General features: G+C 54.4%; 1 protein-coding gene across 1 annotated transcript; it reads left to right on the forward strand.

Moving 5' to 3' along the window:
* The first annotated feature begins 5,631 nt into the window (after positions 1 to 5,631).
* ROBO3 (roundabout guidance receptor 3) lies at positions 5,632 to 21,687 on the forward strand. The gene is made up of 28 exons (XM_047752182.1): positions 5,632 to 5,985; positions 8,995 to 9,321; positions 9,626 to 9,783; positions 10,228 to 10,348; positions 10,438 to 10,576; positions 10,866 to 10,993; positions 11,317 to 11,441; positions 13,131 to 13,302; positions 13,630 to 13,835; positions 14,051 to 14,132; positions 14,435 to 14,600; positions 14,783 to 14,949; positions 15,462 to 15,583; positions 15,774 to 15,999; positions 16,211 to 16,332; positions 16,599 to 16,770; positions 16,858 to 17,043; positions 17,723 to 17,746; positions 17,833 to 17,875; positions 18,084 to 18,223; positions 18,497 to 18,691; positions 18,859 to 18,997; positions 19,169 to 19,381; positions 19,767 to 19,918; positions 20,026 to 20,136; positions 20,319 to 20,486; positions 20,958 to 21,145; positions 21,431 to 21,687. The coding sequence occupies exons 1-28, from the start codon at positions 5,826 to 5,828 to the stop codon at positions 21,440 to 21,442; spliced, it is 4,164 nt and encodes a 1,387-aa protein (XP_047608138.1). The 5' UTR covers positions 5,632 to 5,825; the 3' UTR covers positions 21,443 to 21,687.
* Positions 21,688 to 22,455: the final 768 nt, after the last annotated feature.

Here is a 22,455-nt window from a genome sequence, read left to right on the forward strand (position 1 = left end):
CCCACTGAGCAAGGCTAGGGATCGAACCCACAACCTCATGGTTCCTAGTCGGATTTAACCACTGAGCCACGATGGGAACTCCATTAGCTTTATTTTCAAAATATATCCAGCATCCGGCTCCTCATCATTATTGATACCACCCAAATCCTAATTGTTGTCATCATTTGCCTGTGTTATTGCAAAAGCTTTCTCTCTTTTCTTTTTAAGGATCCACCTGTGGTATTTGGAAATTCCCAAGCTAGGGGTCGAACTGGAGCTGGAAAAATAGAGCCCCTAGGAGAGTATCAGGAATAACAGAGGGGGGAAGGGAAGGAAGAAAAACAGAAAAAGGTGTATTGGGTTAAATGGCATCCCTCTGATTCACCTCCGCCCAGAATTTCAGAATGTAACCTTATTTGGAAATAAGATCTTTGCAGGTATAATTAGTTAAGAAGAGGTCATGCTGGGGGTTCAAATGTGTCTCAATGGGTTAAGGATCCGGCATTGTCACTGTTGTGACTCTGGTGGTTGCTGCTGTGACTCAGCTTCAATCCAAGCCCAGGAACTTCTGCATGTCATGGGTGTAGCCAAAAAAAAAAAAAAAAAGTTGGGCCCTAATACAATGACTAGTATCCTGATAAGACATACACACACAGAGGAGAAGGCCACATAAAGATATGTGATGAATGTGATGTATCTACAAGCCAAAGAATGCCAAGGACTGCAAGCAACCACCCAAGCTGGAAGAGACAAGAAAGAAATCTTCCTGGAGTTCCCGTCATGGCTCAGCGCTGAACGAATCCAACTGGGAACCATGAGGTTGCAGGTTCGATCCCTGGCCTCGCTCAGTGGGTTAGGGATCCGGCATTGCTGTGAGCTGTGGTGTAGGTTACAGACCTGGCTTGGATCCCGAATTGCTGTGGCTGTGGTGTGGGCCAGCAGCTACAGCTCTGATTGGATCCCTAGCCTGGGAACCTCCATATGCTGTGGGTGTGGCCCTATTTAAAAAAAGACAAAAAACAAAGAACAAAAAACCAACAAAAAACAAAAAGAAAGAAATCTTCCTGAGAGCCTTCAGAAAGAGCGTAGCTCTTGATTTCAGAGTTGCAGCCTGCAGAAGTGTGGGAAAGGCAATTTGTGTTGTTTTAGTCCCCTAGTTAGTGTTTTTTGTTATAGCAGCCCTAGGAAAATAATACGGAAGAGAGAGGGGGCATGAGAATGAAGGGGAGGCAGAGAGGCAGAGGAGGCTAGTGGGCTCTGAGGGGCAGTTGTTGTGAGGACTAACCATTAATTAGATATATTCACTAAAAGTCAATATTTATGGAGTGCTTGCTCTATACCAAATTTAATAAAAGGAACCAAGAAAGTTTTTGTTCTCCCTAGCCTTTATTTGGTTTGTACTTGGATGTGGACTTCTGCCCAGTTGCATCCAAATTTCTGGACTTGGTGATGTGTGTTGCAGAGTATCTCCCTTTAGCTGCTCCACTGGAACCTGGGGTGGGGGGCCATGAGGGGACACGCTTGTACAGGGAGCCTTGGTTTATTATTTCAGCAGCTACAGGGGTTGAGCCAACAGATCCTGGTTCCTGCCGGGGTGGGGGGACAGGCTCCTGCTGTCTGCTTTCCAGCTGGGGGCCTGTTCTTTGCTCTCTGATCCCCACCTCCTGTTTGGCCCTCTGGCCCCTGCTGGCTGGGTCACTGCCCCCTGGCATCATTGCTCTGAAGCCAGCAACCCTGCTGGCCTATTCAGAGGCATAACCTAGTAGGGGTAGGGGACAGATGTTAGTTCCTTGCTCCACCCCCTCCCAAGCAAAACACACGCATATGCTCAATGTGTATCAGTGTCCTGGGAAGGGGTCCAGGCAGAGAGAGTAATAGTAAGCTGCAGACTCTGGGGGGATGTAAATGAACTGTGTGAGTGTGTGTGTGTGTGTGTGTGTGTGTGTACTGGGGAGAGGCAGTGGCAGTAATCAGTGTCAGATAGGAGGGTTGTCTTCAGACTGCCCTCCTGGGCAATCACATGCCAGCAGCTTCATCCACTACCAGCTGGCATGCAGGCTTTGAACCACCAAGAAGCTTCCCATACAGCCCTCAGCTTGGTCACTGAAAATTCCTGCTACATTCTCTGGCCTACATGATGGCATTAGGCCAAGGAAGTTGGCCTGGACAGCTATTCTCTCCATAAAAACCCACAACCACACCCATCCACCCCCCAGACACACAATTCTTCCCACCAGATGTCGTAATTCTATTAGAAGAGACTTACCCTTTAGCTCCCAGACTCAACTCTCCCCATCTTCCCTGCCTCTTGCTAATCTGCCTTATTTTTGCCAACTCCCATCCCAAACCTCCTTTTCTCTTTCTTACTCTTTCTAGATGGCAGACTGTTTGCAGACTGTTATTGATAAAATCCTGAAAAGAAGTAGTCTCCTGAGGCAGGAGAAGGGAGGGGCCCAGAACCCAACTCATTTTCTCTCCAGCATATGGTGGAGACTTAGATGAGGACCCTCCAATTACAGTGCACATGCTGAGAGTGTTTTAGGTGCTGTTTCGGTGCCTGTTGGCTACAGGGTAGGACATGGACATAGATGCAGTGACTTACCTACTCTCTCTAAGTAAGAGGTAGAAGCCAGAGTTGTGTTGGTCATTTTCGGAGTTGAGGGGAGGGGGAGACAGACAGGCAGTGAGGAGACAAATAGGTGGCAAACTCCTTCCACAACTGCCTGTGGGAACAGGCTGGAGAAGCTGCACTTGAAAAGGAGCAGAGCCAGGGTCCAGGCTACCCATCTGACTTTAAGAAGGGGAGGGAAGGAGGGAGTTCCTGTTGTGGTGCAGTTGAAATGAATTCAACTTGTATCCATGAGGATGAGGGTTTGATCCCTGGCCTTCCTCAGTGGGTTAAAGGTCCAGCATTGCTGTGATCTGTGCTGTAGGTCGCAGACGCAGCTCGGATCCTCTGTTGCTGTGGCTGTGTGGCTGGGGTGTAAGCCAGCAGCTGAGGCTCCGATTTGACCCCTAACCTGGGAACTTCCATATGCTGCAGGTGCTGCCCTTAAAAGCAAAAGAAAGGGCAGGGGGAGAGAAGGAGAGGGATTCCATTGCCGCTGGGCCTTCTCTGCTCATTTTCTGCCCTACTTGCTACTAACTCCACGGCTCCAGGGACCCTTGGGTGGGGTGGGTGCTGGGAATTAGACTGTGCTTGGGAGATATTTGTTCTCCGGTACACCCCAGATGAGTGCTGCACCCTCTTTTGGTGTTTAGCCTCAGTTGGTTCAAAGGGAGAGTGTTCTAGACATAGAGAGTAGTACAAAAAAGAAAAGAGCAAAGAGAAACAAGAATGAAAAGTGGGAGAGAGGGAAAAGAGTATTGAGAAGGAGTAAGGTGTAGAAGATGACAGCAGATTCAGGCCAGAAGTGTCTCGGAAAGGAAGAGAGTGGCCACTATTTGTCCTGCCTCCAAACCCAGGATGCCAGGGATTAGAAAGCAGCCTTGCCCATGGGCTGAGTCCCAGCCTCCGCTCAGGGAACCCTGAGCAAATAGCCCTGATCCCCACATAAAGGGCCAATTAACTGCGCTGTCTCCAGGAACAAATCCGCTAACAGGGTGACAAGCCCCTAGACGCTGGCAGGCCCTGTGTTTGCTGAGAGGCCGACTGGGAGCAAATCAGGGGATTAGGATGGGGCAGGAGCCACATGGTGGGATGCGGTTTCCTGTCTGCTGCAGCCCTCCCCGCCCCAGAGCAGGACTGGTGCCAGGACACTGAATTTCTGCCTCTGGTGTGATGGAACCTAGGTGACCTGGGTAGGTCAGCAGGAGCAGGAACAGAGGACTCCTGAATTGGGAATCTGAAGTGTCAGAGCAGAACAAGGAGTCCAATTTCTCCTTAACAGACCAGCAAACAGGTCCAGGGTATGACGTTTCATTGGCAAATAACAGAATTTGGACTCACTTCTGAGTTTGCCATTCTTGAAAAGATTGATTTCTGGTGGGGAAATCTCTTACCACCGTCTGAAGGCAACCTTGCCCTGGAGCAAGGGTCAGACATCAAATCCTGTCTCTTAGTATCCACCTCCCCCAACTCAAGGTCGCCCCAATTCAAGTTGTCTCCAGGGCCCCATAGCCCTCACCCAGCAAGGACAGAGGAGGTGCTGAAAGAACAGCTCCAGGGCACAGCCTCTTTTGGAGTGGTCCTGGTGCCCCAGCTCCCCCATACTTTATGCTCTAGCTTTGGGAAGTCACACACAGAGCTGAGGTAAGGGGCTAGGAAGACATCTAAACTCATTAATTTGAGGCCTTCAAGGGCTGCCCTGAGGATTGAGCCAGGAGATTTGGAGCAAGCCCCCAGCTTGATTAAATTTCCTAGTTCACTTGAACGCTGCCTGCCTAAAATATTCAACTCTTGACTTAGCTTACTTTGGGGTCTGTGTCTCTGTAGCTTCCACTCCTCTATATCTTGACTGTTCACTTGCCTCCTTCCAGTTCAGAAGTAGCCATCTCTGAGGCAGGTCTTATCACACTGAGCCCTCTGGCCAAACAAGAATCCCAACACTCACCCATCAGCAGGGCCCTACCTCAGATATGAAGGCCTGAGTCTCTCTTACCCCTGACGCCCCAACACGATACCCAGCCCAGGAAAGTATGTGTTTGTGTGTGTGTGTTGGATGGGGAGATCTTCAGGTATAAAGAACTCAGAAGCAGGCTGGGACTGGGTAGGAGTGTGTGAGTAAGTGAGTGAGAGAGAGAGAGAGAGGGAGAGATTGTGTGTATGTGTGTGTGTGTGTGTGTGTGAGAGAGAGAGAGAGAGAGAGAGAGAGATGTCCCTCCATCCAAAGGACTATGGTTACCAAGTTTGAACAGACTTGCAGGAGTTTCGCATCAACCCCACCTCTTTTCTTGCCTTTTCAGAAACACTATTATTCTCTTTGTCTTAGTCCCAGATTCTCTGGTTCCCTTTCAGTCTCCTCCAAAAGGTGAAACAATTCAGTAAAATATGTCAGAGCAGAGTAATGCAAAAGCATGCAAATAGATGCAAGATGCCTGGGTCCCCCTCCAGTTTTATCCCTGTGGAGTACCCCGCAAGAATTACTACATTAGGGCATCTGGGGCCCTAGGTAAAGACGCGCCATCTCATTCCCCCGTCTGTCGGTGGAAACCAGGCCACTGCGGTGCAAGTGTTGGACGCGCCGGTTAATTATTCTCCCCCACCCCCAATTTCCGCGCCAAACAGCTGCAGCAGCTTGCATTCCCGCCACTGAGCCCGTGGACCTGGGAGCAAGTTGGAAGCCTGGACTTGGAGAGGAGCAATCTGGCGCTTTGCCTCAGTTTCCTAAGGGCCAGGAAAAGGAAGGAGGGATTCCTCGCTTGAAGTCCGGCAGAAAGGCAAAGTCCAACAAAGCCTCATCTCTATCTTGGGTGCTTTGGGAAAGGAGGGAAACTCTCCTGCGGTGTCCACAAGCGACGCGCGACTCGGGGCACGGGGCGGGGACTCCAACTCGCTCGCTAGACGACTTTAGTCTCTGGCCCTCCTAGTAGCCTTCCGGGTCGGGGTGGGAGGGTGGAGGGAGGCGGATTAATCCCTTAATTACGCGGTGATCGGCGTGGCACCTGCTTTCCGCCTGCCCAGCTCCCGGGGGACCCCGGCACTGGGGGGGTGGAGAGAGAAGGACGAGGGAAGGAGGAGGGCACGCGGAGGCACGCGCGGTACCCAGGCGCGCCGGGAGGAGAGCGGCACCGTGGCTGGGGCAGCGCGCAGAGGCTGTGGAGGGGCTTACGGCTCCCGGCCCGCGGGTCTCAGACCCAGGGGCTGGGTTCCGAGCCCCCCGCCCCGCTATCAGTCGGGTCGCGCCATGCTGCGCTACCTGCTCAAAACGCTGCTGCAGATGAACCTGTTCGCGGACTCCCTGGCTGGGGACATCTCCAACTCCAGCGACCTGTTCTTCGGCTTCAACTCCTCGGCGACGGCGCTCAACCAAAGCCTGCTGCCCCCGGGCGATCCTTCCGTCAATGGTAAGACCCTGCCCCACGGGATCCAGGGATAGGGGTAAGGTTGGAGGACGGCGTGGACGAGTAGTCCAAAGCGCTCCTACCCCAAAGTCCGGGACCAAGCGTCCCCCACCTCCACCCCCGCCCCAGTGCCTCCCGGACGGTGGGGACCAATGGAAAGTTCGCGGATTAGAGCACCTGAGTGGGGATATCCTGTGGGAGGTCGACGGCTTGGGAGGAGATGGTTGCTGAGTCCAACACCCCTCACCTCCCCAACCAACGCCCACGGCCACCCTGGGTGAGAAGAAACCGAGTAAGAGAGGAGGCCCGGACTTGCTGGGAGGGTAGATAAGGGGCCGCCGTCGCCAGAGGGCCTGGGCCAAGCTGGGCTACTCAGTGACCCAACCAGGTAACAGGTTTTCCTTCAGGATCCTAAGTTTTCCAAGAACTCTCTCAGGACAAGGGTGATGAAGCCAAAATATTAAATGTGTTTGCTACAGAGGGCGACAGGAACAGCGACCAATTCAGAGAAACTTATAAGTTTGCCCCTCAGAGCTGAGGCTGGCGGACAGCGCGGGCGGCGAGGTCATTACCGCTAATTACGGTGATTAATAAATGACTGAGACAGCGCGCTTTCCCCTAACGCAGCGGGAAGGCGGCGAGAGCTGTTGTCTCAAGCCTGGGGAGAGGCACGAGTGCGCCCCCTGCCGGCCGTGTTGGGACCTCCTTTCCCCAAAGGCTTTTGCCTTTGATTCCCCGTTGGGGGGCCACAGCCTCCCTCCCTCCGTCTTCACCCACTCGGATCTATCAGCCTAGTGCTGGAGACTCCTTGGTGGCAAAAAAGGAGACCAGGGCTATGTGTGTGTGTTTGTGAGTGAGGTACTCCAGGTGCTGGGGGAGGCGCCCCAGAGCCCTATTAGCATGGCCATTAGCTATTCATTAGCTGCTGTCGAAGCATCTCCTGAGACCCGGGATGACAGGGAAGAAATTCCAGGGAAAGAGAGCCTACAGCTGTGTCTACAGGAATTAGTGGGGAAGAGCCGTCGAGAAGGATGTGGCATGTATGGAGAGAGCAAGGAGGAAGAAGATAAGGATTCTCGTGATGAGTTGGGATTTTCCAATCTCCTGACCCTCCTAGATTCACTGGCAGTTAAGCACAGGCACCTCAGACATGCCTCTGCTCCCTCAGCGTTATTACAGAGTGTTTTCACCATACACTGTCTCACTTAAACTCGAAAACTTAAAGAGATGTGTACGGAAGGCCTTGATGGTCACATTTTGCCACCGAGGAAACAAACTCAGGATAATAGTATCCCTGTGGTCACAAAAGCAAAGTAAAGTCTGGCAATAACAAACCGATTTCCATTATACCCAAAGGTTATGTGGAGGAGGGAGGGGGAATATTGGGGCCTGGAAGAATCTGATTCAGGTGGTGACTGTAGAGGCCACGATAAAGTAAGGTGGGCTGAGGAGGAAGAGCTCTTAACTAATGGTAGAATAGCCAAATTCATGGAGCCTTCTCTCAAGAGCGTTACATATATTACCCTCTTATGACACCTCTATCACTGCCCCCACATTACAAAGAAACTTCAACTCAGAGAAATTCAATAATTTGCCCTAATTCTTACAGCTAAGGAAGTGTCAGTGTCTGAGATTGCAGCCTGGGTGGTTCCACCACCTCCCTTGAGCTCTTAACCACCTCAGGGTTGCTCAAGTGGGGTCTGATCTGCCTAAACAAAGACTGGGATGGGATGGAGGAGAAGAGATGCGTGAGAGGCAGAGATTTCCATCTGGAAGGGAGGAAATAGAGAAAAATTCCTTCCTTCCCTAAGTGGGAAGGCCTATCTTCATTTCCCCAACCAATTAAATAAGCTCTCCCCAGAACAGCACCAGCACTGGGCAAACAGTGCAGCTTTGGCTCCATTAGAACGTCTAACACTCGGGGCTGGGAGATGAAACGCAATTCCCCACAGAGGCTGGAAGCAAGAGGTCCCAAAGCATTTTGGAACAGGGTGGGAGGGGCGGGGGAAGGGAGGTAGCGCGGGATGGTCCCTGGTTGTTTAAGGACACCAGGTTACACGAGGCGACAGCGACACCTACTGGTCATTGCGGGTTACAAATCCACTTTTGAGGAAGCCGGTGGGTCTGAGCAGGCACAAACAGCTCCAGTATCTTGGATCCCAAACTGACTCCAGATGAAGCAAGCAGAAGTCTGTAGGCCAAGTGATGGGCAGGAGTAGACATGGCTGGTGAACGGGTCTGCGTGACCAAGGAAAGGAGAGGAATTCCCCTCTCAATGATTCTTAACTTTTCTTGGCTACATCAACCTGTAAATAATGTTGAAAATTATGTCCACCCAGAAAAGTAAGATTACTCACTTTTCCACCCCCATTTGCGTTCAAGTCCTGTTACTTCACAGAACCCTGAAACCTGAGTATCTGGGGTGTCAGTAAGAAGGGCACTGTGCCCATTCATGGACTCCAGGTTAAGAACCCCTTTTAGTCCCATGTCCCAGACCATTCACTTCTCTGTCCTAAGGGAATTCCACCCCCACCCCACCCCCACCCACCCCCACCCCCGCCCCAGGCTGGGGCACAGTCTTCATTTTGCTGGTCCCGGGCAGAGGCCTTGCAGAGGCATAGACCCAGGTGTGGCTCTGGTGCACCACTTACGACTGTTCACAGATCAAGGACTATCTGTGAATGTGAACCAGCGCGTAGAGAAACGGAAAACCAGTCGTCTAGAGGCGCCAACTACTTGCCAAGCCGTGACCCAGTCACTCTGCGCTCCAACTTGGCAGGAGAGGAGGCTATGTCTTTAGCAGGCCCAGGAGTTTGTGTCCCAGTTCCTCAACTGATCTGCCTGTCCCTAGGCATCTCCTTTCCAGCCTGAGAACGTCCGGGGCTCTGCCTAGGAGATACACGACCTTACACAGAGAGAGGGTGGGCAGGCGAGGTTCTTTTTCTCTCTGGAACTTCGATATCTTCCCCAATTTCCGGGACTGAGTGCTCTGCGCCTCCCGCTTACCTTTAGGGTCAAGGGTCGGGCCGGAGGACGCGATGCCGCGCATCGTGGAGCAGCCGCCAGATCTGCTGGTCTCGCGAGGAGAGCCGGCCACGCTGCCCTGCCGCGCCGAGGGCCGGCCGCGGCCCAACATCGAGTGGTACAAGAACGGGGCGCGCGTAGCCACTGCGCGCGAGGACCCGCGCGCGCACCGCCTGTTGCTGCCCAGCGGCGCCCTCTTCTTCCCGCGCATCGTGCACGGGCGCCGCGCGCGGCCGGACGAGGGTGTCTACACATGCGTGGCGCGCAACTACTTGGGGGCAGCGGCTAGTAGAAACGCCTCTCTAGAAGTGGCAGGTAGGAGTCTCCTGGTTGCTTGCCGGGCCTGAGGGAGGCGGGAGGGCACCGGGTATTCCTCTCCAGAGCCAGTTCCAATCTCAACCTTTTCAGCAGCTTCCTTTGGGACCAAGATCTTTGGTCTCTAATGCCCACGCGCTGGCCAGAGGAGAACGTGGGCCTGGTATTGCTGCAGCTGGAGAGGAGTTCCGGTCTGCGATAGTCCACTTCTCCCCAAGACATGCTCCTGTGTCCTCACCCAGTTATATCGACCCACACTCTGTATTCCTCTTCTTTCTCCCTCTCTTTTTCTCTCTTTCTCCAGTCCTCCGTGACGACTTCCGGCAGTCTCCAGGGAACCTGGTGGTGGCAGTGGGGGAGCCAGCAGTAATGGAATGCGTACCCCCCCGCGGCCACCCGGAACCTTCGGTGTCCTGGAAGAAGGACGGTGCTAGACTCAAAGAGGAGGAGGGAAGAATCACGGTGAGGGGTGGGGCCATGGCTGGGGATAGGCCTGGGAGCCAGGGTCAAGGCCAGGGACCTAGGCTATGGGTCTGGGACACGCCTCAAGGAGGAAGACCTGAATCTAAAGGTCTTAGAAGGGCAAGGGAAAATGTCCTGGAAGTGATAAGACAGGAGACTTAAAACTGGAGCATTAGCTGACCAGAGGCTGAGAGTCGACTAGTGAATGGGGATAAGTCAGCAGGAGTAGGATGGAGTTGGTGCAGGAAGGTGGGGAACATGATGCTGTGGGAACAGGGTGGAGGTGGTTTGGGCTGTGGGAGAAGAAATGCACCTGAGCCCCCACCTTGGGCAAATCCCTCAAGGATTTCTGATCTCATAAGTGGGTCTTCTTCATTGGCTGGGTATGAGGATCCAATAAACAGATATGCTTTGATGGCTATAAAGGAGCAAAGTTTCCTGCAGATCCGTGGAGGGAAGCTGATGATGTCACTCACGCTCAAGAGCGATGCAGGGATGTACGTGTGTGTGGCCTCCAATATGGCAGGAGAACGGGAGAGTGGAGCAGCCAAACTTGTGGTCCTGGGTAGGCACACGGAGTTTTGGATTTCTGGTAGCCTGGGGAGTCAGTAGGTGTGCAGGCCCCCTGACTATCCACTCACTCCCTCTCCACAGAGCGTCCCTCGTTCCTGCGTAGACCAGTGAATCAGGTGGTCTTGGCTGATGCCCCTGTGGATTTCCCATGTGAGGTGAAGGGAGATCCCCCACCTCGACTAAGCTGGCGCAAGGAGGATGGGGAACTACCCACAGGCAGGTGAGAAGCCCCCTCCTACTGCCTATAAGGACACCCAACCAACTTAAGAACATACCAACCCCTAGAAAACTGGGGGGGTGGCATCTCTCACTTGACACAGAGAACTCTGTTCCCCACAGCCAGTGGCCCCCGCCCTCAGCAGTCCCCACCTCCATTCATGGGTCCACGGGTACCAGTATCTGTCTCTGCCAAGGTCTTTTATGTACCCTGATCCTGTTGTTTGTCCTGGGGGAGCAAGAAGGGGTCTGTAGCTGTGGCCAACCCAGCCTGGGGGTGGGGAGTGGAGCAGGTATGAGATCCGGAGCGACCACAGCCTTTGGATCAGCCGTGTAAGTGCTGAAGATGAGGGGACGTACACCTGTGTGGCGGAGAACAGCGTGGGCCGTGCGGAAGCTTCCAGCTCCCTCAGTGTTCACGGTGAGGGCCCCACAGTGAGATAAGGGAAGATGGAGTTTGGGGCGAAGTGGAGAATGCAGAAAAAGGATGGAGTGGAAGATACGGGTGGGTCACCAGGGACATGGGACCACCTGCAGCACGGATGAGATAGGGAAGCTGGAGGATGTGCTGAAGTGGAGAGTGAAGCAAAAGGATGGAGTGGGAGAGATGGGTGGGTCACCCAAGACTTCTGGAAAGAAATGAAGGAGGAGAAAGCCAAGCTTGAGCTTCTCTCTACGGTTCCCTCCCCCTCGCTGCTTAGTACTTCTGACTCTCTGTTCCTTTATCTCCCCTCCCCTTCCCAGTCCCGCCCCAGCTGGTGACCCAGCCCCAGGACCAGATGGTGGCTCCTGGAGAGAGTGTGGCTTTCCAGTGTGAGACCAAAGGAAACCCCCCACCTGCTATCTTCTGGCAGAAGGAGGGAAGCCAGGTAGGTGGCCAGCTCCAGGGCCTTCCCACCTGCTTCTCCTCTGGGTCTTAGCCTCCCTCTCCCCACATTCTGCAGACCTCGCTCTGGAACTCTGTCTTACCTTTGGTCCTCCCAGAAACCCTGGCAGGTTATTTGGAAAAATTAAACAGGATAATAAATATAAAAGGTCTGGAACATATGGTAATAATATGTTTAGGAGGCAGGGAACAGTCTCCTATGGTAATGACCTGGAGAATCTCTCTGTGTTGGGCAAGGCTGTCCTGAGGATGTAGCAGATCCAATTAGATCCCTTCTTCAGACACCTGGGACCTGGGCTTCAACATTCTGCTGTGGGAGTTCCCACTGTGGCTCAGCAGTAATGAGCCTGACTAGTATACATGAGGACACAGGTTTGATCTCTGGTCCCTCTCAGTGGTTTAACGATCCAGCATTGCTGCGAGCTGAGGTATAGTTCGCAGACTCCACTTGGATCTGGTGTTGCTGTGACTGTGGAGCAGGCCGGCAGCTATAGCTCCAATCAGACCCCTAGCCTGGGAACTTCTATATGCTGTAGGTTCAGCCTTTAAAAAATGAAAAAAACAAAAAACCACTACCACCCACAAAACATTCTGCTCTGGAAAGCCGGTACTATACCAGAGCTCTTCAGGGTAGAATAATCACTTGCTCTTCTACTTACAAAGGACTTCCACCCGAGGGAGCTCACAGTCACCCCTTCAACCTTAGCACAGAATATACTACTGGAATAACCAAGAACTGAAGTTACAACATAAGTAATGCCCTGGAAGGGAAGGGTGGGAAAGTCTGATTAACCCCATCTCTCTGGGAAACCAAGCAACTCACCACCCACTACATCATTCCAAATCCATAGGCACAATTTTCCAGCATCTTTTCTAGCACTGGTGACTGCTGCATTTTAATTAGATTATTAAATGAATGAAATGCTGATGGTAGTGGAGTGTGAGAGTAAGTTTCAGTCAGGGGCTCAGCATGTTGCCATTTATCCTGGAACTATTATCCTGAAACCCAAACCTGCTTCCCTAGGTTCCCTGTATCTGATGTAAAACATTAAAGGGGGTGGTACTTAACATTTATCATTCAATGTACTGAAAGAGTTTCAGCTAATTACTTGACTTAATTCTCAAAAACTATACTCTAACAGTCAAGTTTGGGTTGGAGTTCCCGTCGTGGCTCAGTGGTTAATGAATCCGACTAGGAACCATGAGGTTGCAGGTTCGATCCCTGGCCTTGCTCAGTGGGTTAAGGACACAGCATTGCCATGAGTTGTGGTGTAGGTTGCAGACGTGGCTCGGATCCCGCGTTGCTGTGGCTCTGGTGTCCCCTAGCCTGGGAACCTCCATATGCCTCGGGAGCGGCCCTAGAAAAGCAAAAAGACAAAAAAAAAAAAAGTCAAGTTTGGGGAAATTGGGGCTCAGGAACGTTAAATAGCTTGTTCACAGTTTTCCAACTAGTAGAGCTGGGTTGTGTACCTTAAAATCATCTAATAAAATCCCCTTATTCTTGTGAATAGGTTTAACTAGTTTTCCCAAGGTCACAGAACTAGCTGGAGACCGAGTATGAACTAGAACCCTGGGAATCTCTGGATTCTGGGGTTGATGAGAATGGGAGTTCTCCCTGCCAGATGCCAGCCCATTTTTTCATTCCCACTTCCATTCCTTGCTCTGTCCCCAGGCCCTGCTATTCCCCAGTCAGTCACTTCAGCCCACGGGGCGCTTCTCAGTCTCTCCCAGAGGCCAGCTCAATATCACTGAAGTGCAGAGTGGGGATGCTGGCTACTATGTGTGCCAGGCTGTCAGTGTGGCCGGCAGCATCCTGGCCAAGGCTCTGCTGGAGGTAAAAGGAGGTACGTGCCTGGGGAATAGGTCTGGAAGGCTCTGGAAGGAAATGGCCTTCCAGGCCTGGAAGGAAATAATGGTTTAAAGAGAGCTGTTTTTCTTGGAGTCTATGTTATTACGTCTGCGTTGGGAGAGATGTGTTCCTGAGACATGTCCTTGAAATTTGGAAATCAGGCACAGAAGCCACTAACAGATGGCTGGTCCCAGGCAGAGTCAACAGATGGTTATGGAAGCCCCTCTGATATCTGGGTGAGGGGATGTGAAGGAGAGGACAAGGGGCTGGTTGCCTGAACCCAGGATCCTCCCCTGAGATGCCCAATTTCTTCCTCTCTCAGCCTCCCTGGATGGGCTGCCTCCCATCATCCTCCAGGGACCAGCCAATCAGACACTGGCACTTGGCTCCTCTGTGTGGCTGCCATGCAGAGTGACTGGAAACCCTCAACCTAGTGTCCAATGGCAGAAGGATGGGCAGTGGCTGCAGGGGGATGATGTCCAGCTCAACCTAATGGCCAATGGTACCCTGTACATCACCAATGTTCAGGTGAGTCTTGCACCTGGGGCCCAATAACTGAGAATGGCCACGTGGTCCACATGTCCAGCTCTAGTACCTGCTGTGACTTGAACTCCATCTCTGCCCTTCTGCTCTCAGGCCACCTAGAATGACAGCACCCTCTCCATCCTCCTGTGTACCCATGACCACCCCTCGTCCTCCCTTGCTCCACTCCCGGTCTGCCAGTCTGCTACCCTCTCCTACAGGAAACGCACATGGGATTCTACAGCTGTGTGGCCAAGAGTCCCACGGGAGAGGCCACCTGGAGTGGCTGGCTTAGGAGGCAGGGTGAGTTCTTCCTTTGTTCCCTTGTTTGGCCAGCAGCCTTTTCCAAACCTGCTTCAAAGGTAGTCAGTACCTCCTCAAACCCAGGACTGATTTTAGCTTCCAAATGCCATGATCATGGTGGCAGGGAGGAGGAGGACAGAAGTGTTGCTCTTGTGAGGCAGACAGGAGCAGGGGTTAGCCCCTACATCCCCTCTTCTCCCTCACCACTGTCACAGCTCCATGGCTCCTCTGGGAAGGAGGCAGGCTACACTGGGGCCATCTTTTTCCCATCCTTCTACTTAAAGATTATCTCCTCACTGCAGAAGACTGGGGAGGATCACCAGACCCCCCTACAGAACCCAGTAGCCCTCCGGGGCCTCCCTCTCAGCCGGTGGTCACAGAGATCTCCAAGAACAGCATCACTCTGGCCTGGAAGCCCAACCCACAAGCTGGGGCCGCAGTCACCTCTTATGTGATAGAGGCCTTCAGGTATAGAGAAAGTTTCGCATGTAAACCTGGAAAGTTACAAGAGAGGGCTCCTATGTTCTTAAATAGTCGTTGCTATTGTGGGAGAGGTCTTCTTGTTCCATCTCCAAGGGTGAGGAGGTCATAGGGAATGACAGAGAATGGATGTAATGGCTCAGACAGCTGTCACCCCATTCTTGCGGTAGCCAAGCTGCTGGCAACACCTGGCGGACAGTGGCAGATGGCGTGCAGCTGGAGACCCACACCGTCAGCGGTCTGCAGCCCAATACCATCTACCTGTTCCTGGTGCGGGCTGTGGGAGCTTGGGGCCTCAGCGAGCCCAGCCCCGTCTCTGAGCCCGTCCGCACCCTAGGTGAGTAAGGTCAGGGTCCCTGGCTTGTGGGTGTGCAACACTGCAGGTTGCCCCTTCCCCCCAAACCATGGCACCTGTCTGGTTCTGGGTCTGCCGTGGTGGCCTGGCCTGAAACAGGAGGCTATGCTTCCCTCTCATTGAGGAAACAAGAGAGAGAAAGAGAGGGAGATCGATTCAGTCATCTTGATAGCTCCTCACTTCTGAGCCTTTTACCCAGAGATAATACAGATTATAAGGACTAGAAGGAACCTTGAAGGACCACCATATAAGAGATGGGGGGAAAGCCCTTTAAATGGTGCATATGTAGTTATACAGAAAGAATACTCCTGTTAGCTGGACACCCTGGCTCACCTCTGGAAGCTCTTCTCCTGGCCAGTCTGCTCCTGACCTTGGGTTGTGCTCTGGAGTACTAAGTGGTCTGTGGGGCAGGACAGAGGTGGGACATATGCTCACTTTCAGTCCTGCCTCCCTGTCCCTGGTGGCGCCTGCTGAGTGGGCTTTTTGATCAATAGACAGCAACCCATCCAGGCCAGTGGAGGACCCATGGAGAGGCCAGCGGGGCCTGGCTGAAGTGGCTGTGCGGATGCAGGAGCCCATAGTCCTTGGGCCCCGGACCCTGAAGGTGTCCTGGACTGTGAGTGTAGTGTAGGGATGAGGTTAGGGGTGGAGATGATGATGGAGACTTAGAGGCCTCCATGAATGGCTATGGGAGAGTGGGAGGATGAGTGGCTGGAGAAGATGGGCTGAGGGGAGGAGAGGCTGGACTGGAGGACTTGTGTGGCTCCACCCTCTGGCTCTAATATGCTTGGTCCTGTCTCCTGCAGGTAGATGGCCCAGTCCAGCCGGTGCAAGGTTTCCGAGTGTCTTGGAGGGTAGCAGGTCCTGATGGGGGAAGCTGGACAGTGCTGGATCTACAGTCCCCAAGCCAGCAAAGTACTGTGCTAAGAGGACTCCCCCCAGGGACCCAAATTCAGATCAAGGTGCAAGCTCAAGGCCAGGAGGGGCTGGGGGCTGAAAGCCCCTTTGTGACCAGGAGCATTCCTGAGGAGGGTAAGGGGGTGGGGCCCAGAGCTGTTGGAGGAACAAGAGGGAGGAGGGAGTGGGGAGGAGGAAGCCTCACCCAGAAAGCAAGGAGGGGGTGGGAAGGAGGTATGCTTTTCAGTTCGCCAAGATGTTAGAACTGGAGGGGAAAGGCTGGGGCATGAGGGGCAGCTTGCAATGACTGTCTGTGTCCTTCTCACCATGCTCCACCCTGGCCCAGTCCCCAGTGGTCCCCCCCAGGGAGTGGCAGTGGCCTTGGGGGGTGAAGGCAACAGCAGTATCACTGTGTCCTGGCAACCTCCGCTCCCCTCCCAGCAAAATGGGGTCATCAAGGAATACCAGGTGCAGGGGTTGAGAAGGGACCAGGTGGGCTGGCTGGGGAGTGGGAGGGAGAGGGGGACGGAGGGGCTAGGATTAAGGAAGAGAGAGCTTTGGGACTCTGGCTTTGGGACTGGGCACGAACTTGGGGGAAAGAGAGAAGTTTCGGAGTGTTCCCTCCAGGCTGAATTACGCCTGTCTAAGCCCCTGCTACCATGCAGAGCTCCAAGTTTACTCGTGAGGCCAGAATCCGTTTCTGACCCTCTAAACCCGGGTCTCGGCCTCTCCAGATCTGGTGCCTGGGCAATGAGAGCCGCTTCCACCTCAACCGGTCCGCGGCAGGCTGGGCGCGCTCGGCGGTGCTCCGGGGGCTGCTGCCCGGTCTCCTCTACCGGACCCAGGTCGCCGCTGCCACTAGCGCGGGCGTGGGCGTAGCCAGTGACCCGGTGTCGGTGCTGTTGCGTGAGTCCGGGAGGGCGGGGCCGGGATTTAAGGGGGATCCTGAGGGTAGCGGTGCCTCTACTCCCCTCACCTATCTGACCCCCACAGCGTCCCCGCCAGAACTGGAGCCTGGGCTCGAGGTGGGCCCGGGGCTGGCGGAGCGGCTGGCGCGGGTGCTTCGGGAGCCAGCCTTCCTCGCGGGCAGCGGCGCCGCCTGCGGGGCGCTGCTACTCGGGCTCTGCGCCGCCCTCTACCGGCGCCGGAGGCAGCGCAAGGAGCTCAGTCACTATACCGGTGAGAGCCGGGACCGGGGACTTCTGGGGACCTAAAGGAGGGCCTCGGAGTGGGTGGAGCCTGGAGATCCCGCCCCCCAGGGAGGGGGAGACGGGAAGGAGAGAAAGAGGGAGGGGATGGGGCTCGACCTCTCAGGGAGTAGGAGTGGAGTCAGGAGGAGCGGTCCGCACAGGAGCTCAACCCCCAGGACGGGGTCGAGCTGCCCACGGCGGAATCTGGAGCTGTCTAGGGCGGGAGGGGGGACGGGGGAGGGGCGGGCCCGAAGGGGGCTGGGCGGGACCTGAGAAGGCTTTGCTGCCAGCCTTCCCTTCCTGGGGCCTGGAGACTAGGGGCTGGCGGGAGGGGTAGGGCGAAGATCCCTAGCGTTAAATTGTGAGGTGGCGTCTGGATGGAAAGGAGGCGATTGGAGTTCCGCTTCTCCCTGGGAAGGGCGTGTCTGAAGGGATCTAAGGTCTCCTAGATCAGTGGTTCCCAATCTTCATTTTGCACAGAAATCACTTGGGGGGCTTTAGAAAAATATGGATGCCTGAGCCACACACCTAGGAATTTTGATGGTATTGGTCCAGGGTACAGCCTGAGTGGTGGAATTGGGACCAGGGCCAAGGAGTGGACAAGAATATGGATATTCTGACTTTTCCCCCCATTTCCCTTCTTTCTCCCACGGGTTTCATTTCGGAAGCCTCCTTTGCCTACACACCTGCAGGTGAGCCATCTCTGCCCCCCACCCCTGGGAGGGGGTATTCAGACGCCCAGTAGGGGCGCTTCTCACAGTCTCCCCCACCCCCCCAGTGTCCTTCCCACACTCAGAGGGCCTGTCAGCAACCAGTTCCAGGTAATTCTCTTAACTCATCTCCCAAAGATAATCCCCTCCCTGGAGAGACCACTCCCTTACCCCCTAGGCCTCACTGCCTCCTGGTGCTGGCTCTCCCTCCTCCCACCCCCACACTCACCATCACTGTCCCACAGCTCCCATTACCCCAGCCTCCCTACTTCGCTGGCCTCTTCAGGCTCTCTCCCAACGTCCACCTGCTGTTCTTCAGGCCACCAATCGGCCTTGGCCCTGCTCCTTATCCATGGCTGGCAGACTCGTGGCCCCACCCATCTCGGAGCCCCTCAGCGCAGGAACCCAGGGGAAGCTGTTTTCCCAGCAATCCTGACCCTGACGACAGATATTACAATGGTGAGGAGTTCTGATTCCCTCAGGGGCATTCCTGGAGGCCCCACACCTTCTCCTCTGGACCTACTGGGGCAAACTGAAGCAGGCCAAGCCTTCCTGAGGCTGGCGGGTCCTTGGGAGGCTGTGAGCTGATGGAGCCTCTCTCATGCCTAACCTTTTTCCTGGGTTGGGACTTGGGAAGAAGGGACATCTCCTTTGCCTTCCATTCTCCTGTTGTCCTCTATTTTTCTGTCTCTGCCTGTCTCCTCCCCTGGGCCTCTTCTTTCTCCCCCTCAGAAGCAGGGATCTCCCTTTACCTGGCTCAGACGGCCCGGGGCACGGCCGCCCCTGTGGAGGGTCCTGTCTACAGCACCATTGACCCAGCGGGAGAGGAGCTGCAGACCTTCCACGGGGGCTTCCCCCCACATCCCTCAGGGGAGCCAGGCACCTGGAGCCAGTATGCTCCTCCAGAATGGAGCGAGGGGGACAGCGGTATGACTGCAGTTCCTAACTTCTATTTTGGCCCTGAGCAGTGTCTCCCCAAAGAGTATCCTCCACCCTGCCCCTCGGGGACCTAGCCCAGCACTTCCTTCTGACATGTCTCACCTCTGCCTGTTTTCTGCCTACCTCTTGATGTGTCCCCACCCTGCTCTCCTCAGGAGCCAGGGGAGGCAAAGTAAAGCTTCTGGGAAAACCTGTACAGATGCCCTCCCTCAACTGGCCAGAAGCCCTGCCACCCCCACCCCCTTCCTGTGAGCTGGGCTGCCTAGAGGGGCCCGAGGAGGAGCTGGAGGGCGGGTAAGGATGCACCCTGCCTGCAGATGCCCTGTATATGTGGGACCAGCCTAGGGGTCCAGGATCAGGGGCAAGGTGGAGATGTCGGGAGAAGAAGGGAGGAAGGCAACAGAAGGCCAGAGGGATGTGTGAAGCTACTCAGTCATCACTACCCTGCTGCCTCTTTGCCTCCAGCTCAGGGCCAGAGGAGTGGTGCCCACCAGTGCCTGAGAGGAGCCACGTGGCAGAACCCAGCTCCAGCGGGGGCTGCTTAGTCCCTCTGTCCCGAGCGGAAACCCCCTCTCCCACACCTTCCTATGGACAGCAGTCCACAGCCACTCTCACCCCCTCACCTCCTGACCCTCCCCGGCCCCCCACTGACATTCCCCATCTCCACCAGATGCCCAGGTAGGGAGGTATACAGTACCTTGCATGTTCCAGGCCTTCTGTACCTATCTATTCAGTGGATGAATATATGGGCAGATGAATGGATGAATGGATGAATCTGGGGTATGGAGATCTCGGCTGTACTGGGGAGAAGTGTGATTTGGGGAGAAATGTGAGGCTGACGGTCTCTTGCTCCCTTCAGACTGTTTCTCCATTTGAGTGACTGCATGCTTCCTGGGGCATTTCAAAGATGACTTTCCTTGTGTTCCACTAGCCTGGGAGCCTTGTGAGGGGTTGGATGTATTTTATTCATCTAATATTAGGTCAATTGTCTTGCACAGTGCCTAGCACACAGTAGGCACTTAATGTTTGTTGAGTGAACAAACGAGGCCTCATGTCATTGCAGGAGGGTGCCCCTTGGGCCAAGTTCCCCTCTCAGTGTATCCCAGCCCACTCTGGGTAGCCATGAGGGGAGGCCTGCTGGCCCAGGTGCTGGCCACACAGCGCCCCATCACCTCATCCCCAGCCCTGTCCCTGGTATAGCCAGCAGTGCTCCAGGTGAGTCTGTGGAGACCTCAATTTACCCCTCGTCCCCCCAAAGCTTGTTTCCCCTTCATCCCCAAACCTTTTTCCGGACCCTCTTTTTTTCTTACTCCTCTCCTCAGGGAGAGCCCTGCAGGTGCCTGGGGAGATGACTCCTCCACTTCACGGACCTCATGCCCGGATCCGGAAGAAACCCAAGGCTATTCCCTACAGACGGGAGCACAGCCCGGGTGGTGAGGGGCCCATGAGCCTGGGAAATGGTGACAGTAAGGGGGACAGGCAAGGGTGAGCTCAGCAGGCTGGAGGAGGGAGCAAGTGAACCCAAGTCTTGGGCACTTCGTTGGCAGCCTCTTGGTGCCAGGGAGAGGCACTGGGAGAAAGCAGAAGACTCTGCTGAAAACAGGTCTCTCCCCAGACTTGCCGCCACCACCCTTGCCACCACCAGAGGAAGAGGCAAGCTGGGCTGTGGGGCTTCGAGCAGCAGGCAGCATGTCCTCCTTGGAACGGGAGCGGGAGCAGAGTGGAGAAAGGAGGATGGTACAGGCTGGGCCCCTGGGGGCCCAGAGGGGCCCCCACCTGGATGGTAAGGAGGGGCATTGCTACACAAAGAAGCTGGGCTTTGGGACTGGAGCCTAGTAGTACAATACAGATGGTGCCACTGACGCAGTAATTTTCAATTCAGCTCACGCCAGACCTCCAGCTGTATTCATGCCTTAGATCCTCATCAAAGATACTTGTCTCTGTAGCTCCCTCTGAGCAAAATCCCCTCAAGTTCCCACACTGTATCCTTTCCCAGGAGTGAAGCCCAGATGAGAAAAGAGTCAGAGCTGGGCTCTCTGCCCAGTTTTCCCAAGGCTCTCTCTGCATGGGAGTTCCTTATGGGTTTCTGAGCATGTGCTAGGTCAAGGCCATGGGCTGGCACTCTGCTTCTTGTCAGGATGGTCTGCCTTTAGCTCTTCTTCCAGGTGGGACTGGTGTTTGGGGTGGCACAGGAGCCAAGCAGTGAAGTTTGTTTCCTGCCTGGGCCCGACTGCCCTTCTCTCTTGTGCTGCAGAGGAGGCTTGGCTCCCCTACAGCCGACCCAGCTTCTTGTCCCGGGGCCAGGGCACCAGCACCTGTTCCACAGCTGGCAGCAACTCTTCCAGGGGCTCTGGCAGCTCTCGGGGCTCCCGGGGCCCTGGACGGAGTAGGAGTCGGAGCCGAAGCCAGAGCCAAAGGCCAGGAGGACAGAAACGTGGAAAGGTGGGGGCTGGGGAGGGTGGGCCAAGGGATGATTAAAAACAGGGAGGTAGAGGGGGCTTGTGGAGGAAATGTCAGATGCAGGAGACCCAGTGAGTAAGAAGGGAGGACTCCTGGAGAACAAGTGACAAAGGGTGAAGATGCAATGACATGACGGAGGGGCCTGAGCTCTATAGGAGAGCTGGATCAGGAGAGAGGCTGCTGAGAAAAGAGGAAGATCCCCACTGCGGCCTGTCTGCCCTGGTCAAGGCCTTGCAAACCAGCCTCTCGCCCTCTCTCTCTCTCTAGGAACCGAGATGACCTTTGATGAAATACCAGAAGTTCCATGGGGAAGGGCTTGTCCCTGGGCCAGGAGCCTGGACGGGAACCTATCCCCCTGGTGAAAGAGGGGGTGAGCAGAGAGGAGCAGGGAGTGGTCTCTTCCCTCTCGGCAATGATGCGTGGGGCTCCCTGAGGAACTGACTTAGAAGCCAGAGAGCCAGCTCTTCCCTTGCTATCTGAGTCCCATTCATAAAGAAAGACAATTAAAAAGAGTCTGATCAGAATCCTGGGCCCTGTTTGTCTGGTTCTGGGCAGGTCGGTGGGGAGAAAGGGGGCTGTGAATGTGTGTATATCATTTGAATTTCTTCTGTCAAAAGCAGTAGGTGAGAAATCTAAAAAAAAAGGAGGGGGATACAAATGAACTTATTTGCAGAACAGAAACAAGACTCACAGGTTTTGAAAAACTTACAGTTACTGAAGGGGACGGGGTGGGGGGTGGAGGTTGGGGTGGGGCGGGGAGGGATGGGCTGGGTGTTTAGGATTGGCACATGCACATGGAGGTATATGGAATGATTGGCCAATGGGGACCTGCTGTACAGCACAGAGAATTCTACCCAATATTTTGTGATAATCTATGTGGGAAAAGAATGCGAGAGAGAATGGATATGTGTACATAGATAACTGAATCACTTTGTTGTATAGCAGAAATGATCACAACATTGTAAATCAACTGTACCAAGCAGTAGGCGAGGGCAGGGCTAAGAGAAGCCACCTGTCCCACCTCTAGAAGAAGCTGAAGCCACTGTCTCCCCAGTTACAACCAGGGGGACTTTGCCAATAACCAAGAGCAAGGACCTTGTTCTTCCTTCTGAGCAGAGCCAGACCATTCCTGGGTGCCCTCCCACTCCTCTCTAAGCAAGCACGCCCCTTCACCGCAATGATTTTAAAAAACTCAAAGAAAGGAAGAGCTGTAGTTCCTATCATGGCTCAGCGGGTTAAAAACCCAACTAGCATCCATGAGGATTCAGGTTTGATTCCTGGTCTTGCTCAGT

Source organism: Phacochoerus africanus, chromosome 11 (genome assembly GCF_016906955.1).
Source record: "Phacochoerus africanus isolate WHEZ1 chromosome 11, ROS_Pafr_v1, whole genome shotgun sequence".
In the NCBI taxonomy this organism is placed as follows: Eukaryota; Metazoa; Chordata; class Mammalia; order Artiodactyla; family Suidae; genus Phacochoerus; species Phacochoerus africanus.

Coding starts and splice junctions, on each gene's coding strand:
- ROBO3 (XM_047752182.1), top strand. CDS start 5,826: ATGCTGCGCTACCTGCTCAAAACGCTGCTGCAGATGAACCTGTTCGCG. Junction 17,876..18,083: donor CTGTCAGCAACCAGTTCCAG/GTAATTCTCTTA, acceptor GCTGTTCTTCAG/GCCACCAATCGGCCTTGGCC. Junction 18,998..19,168: donor GAGGAGGAGCTGGAGGGCGG/GTAAGGATGCAC, acceptor CTTTGCCTCCAG/CTCAGGGCCAGAGGAGTGGT.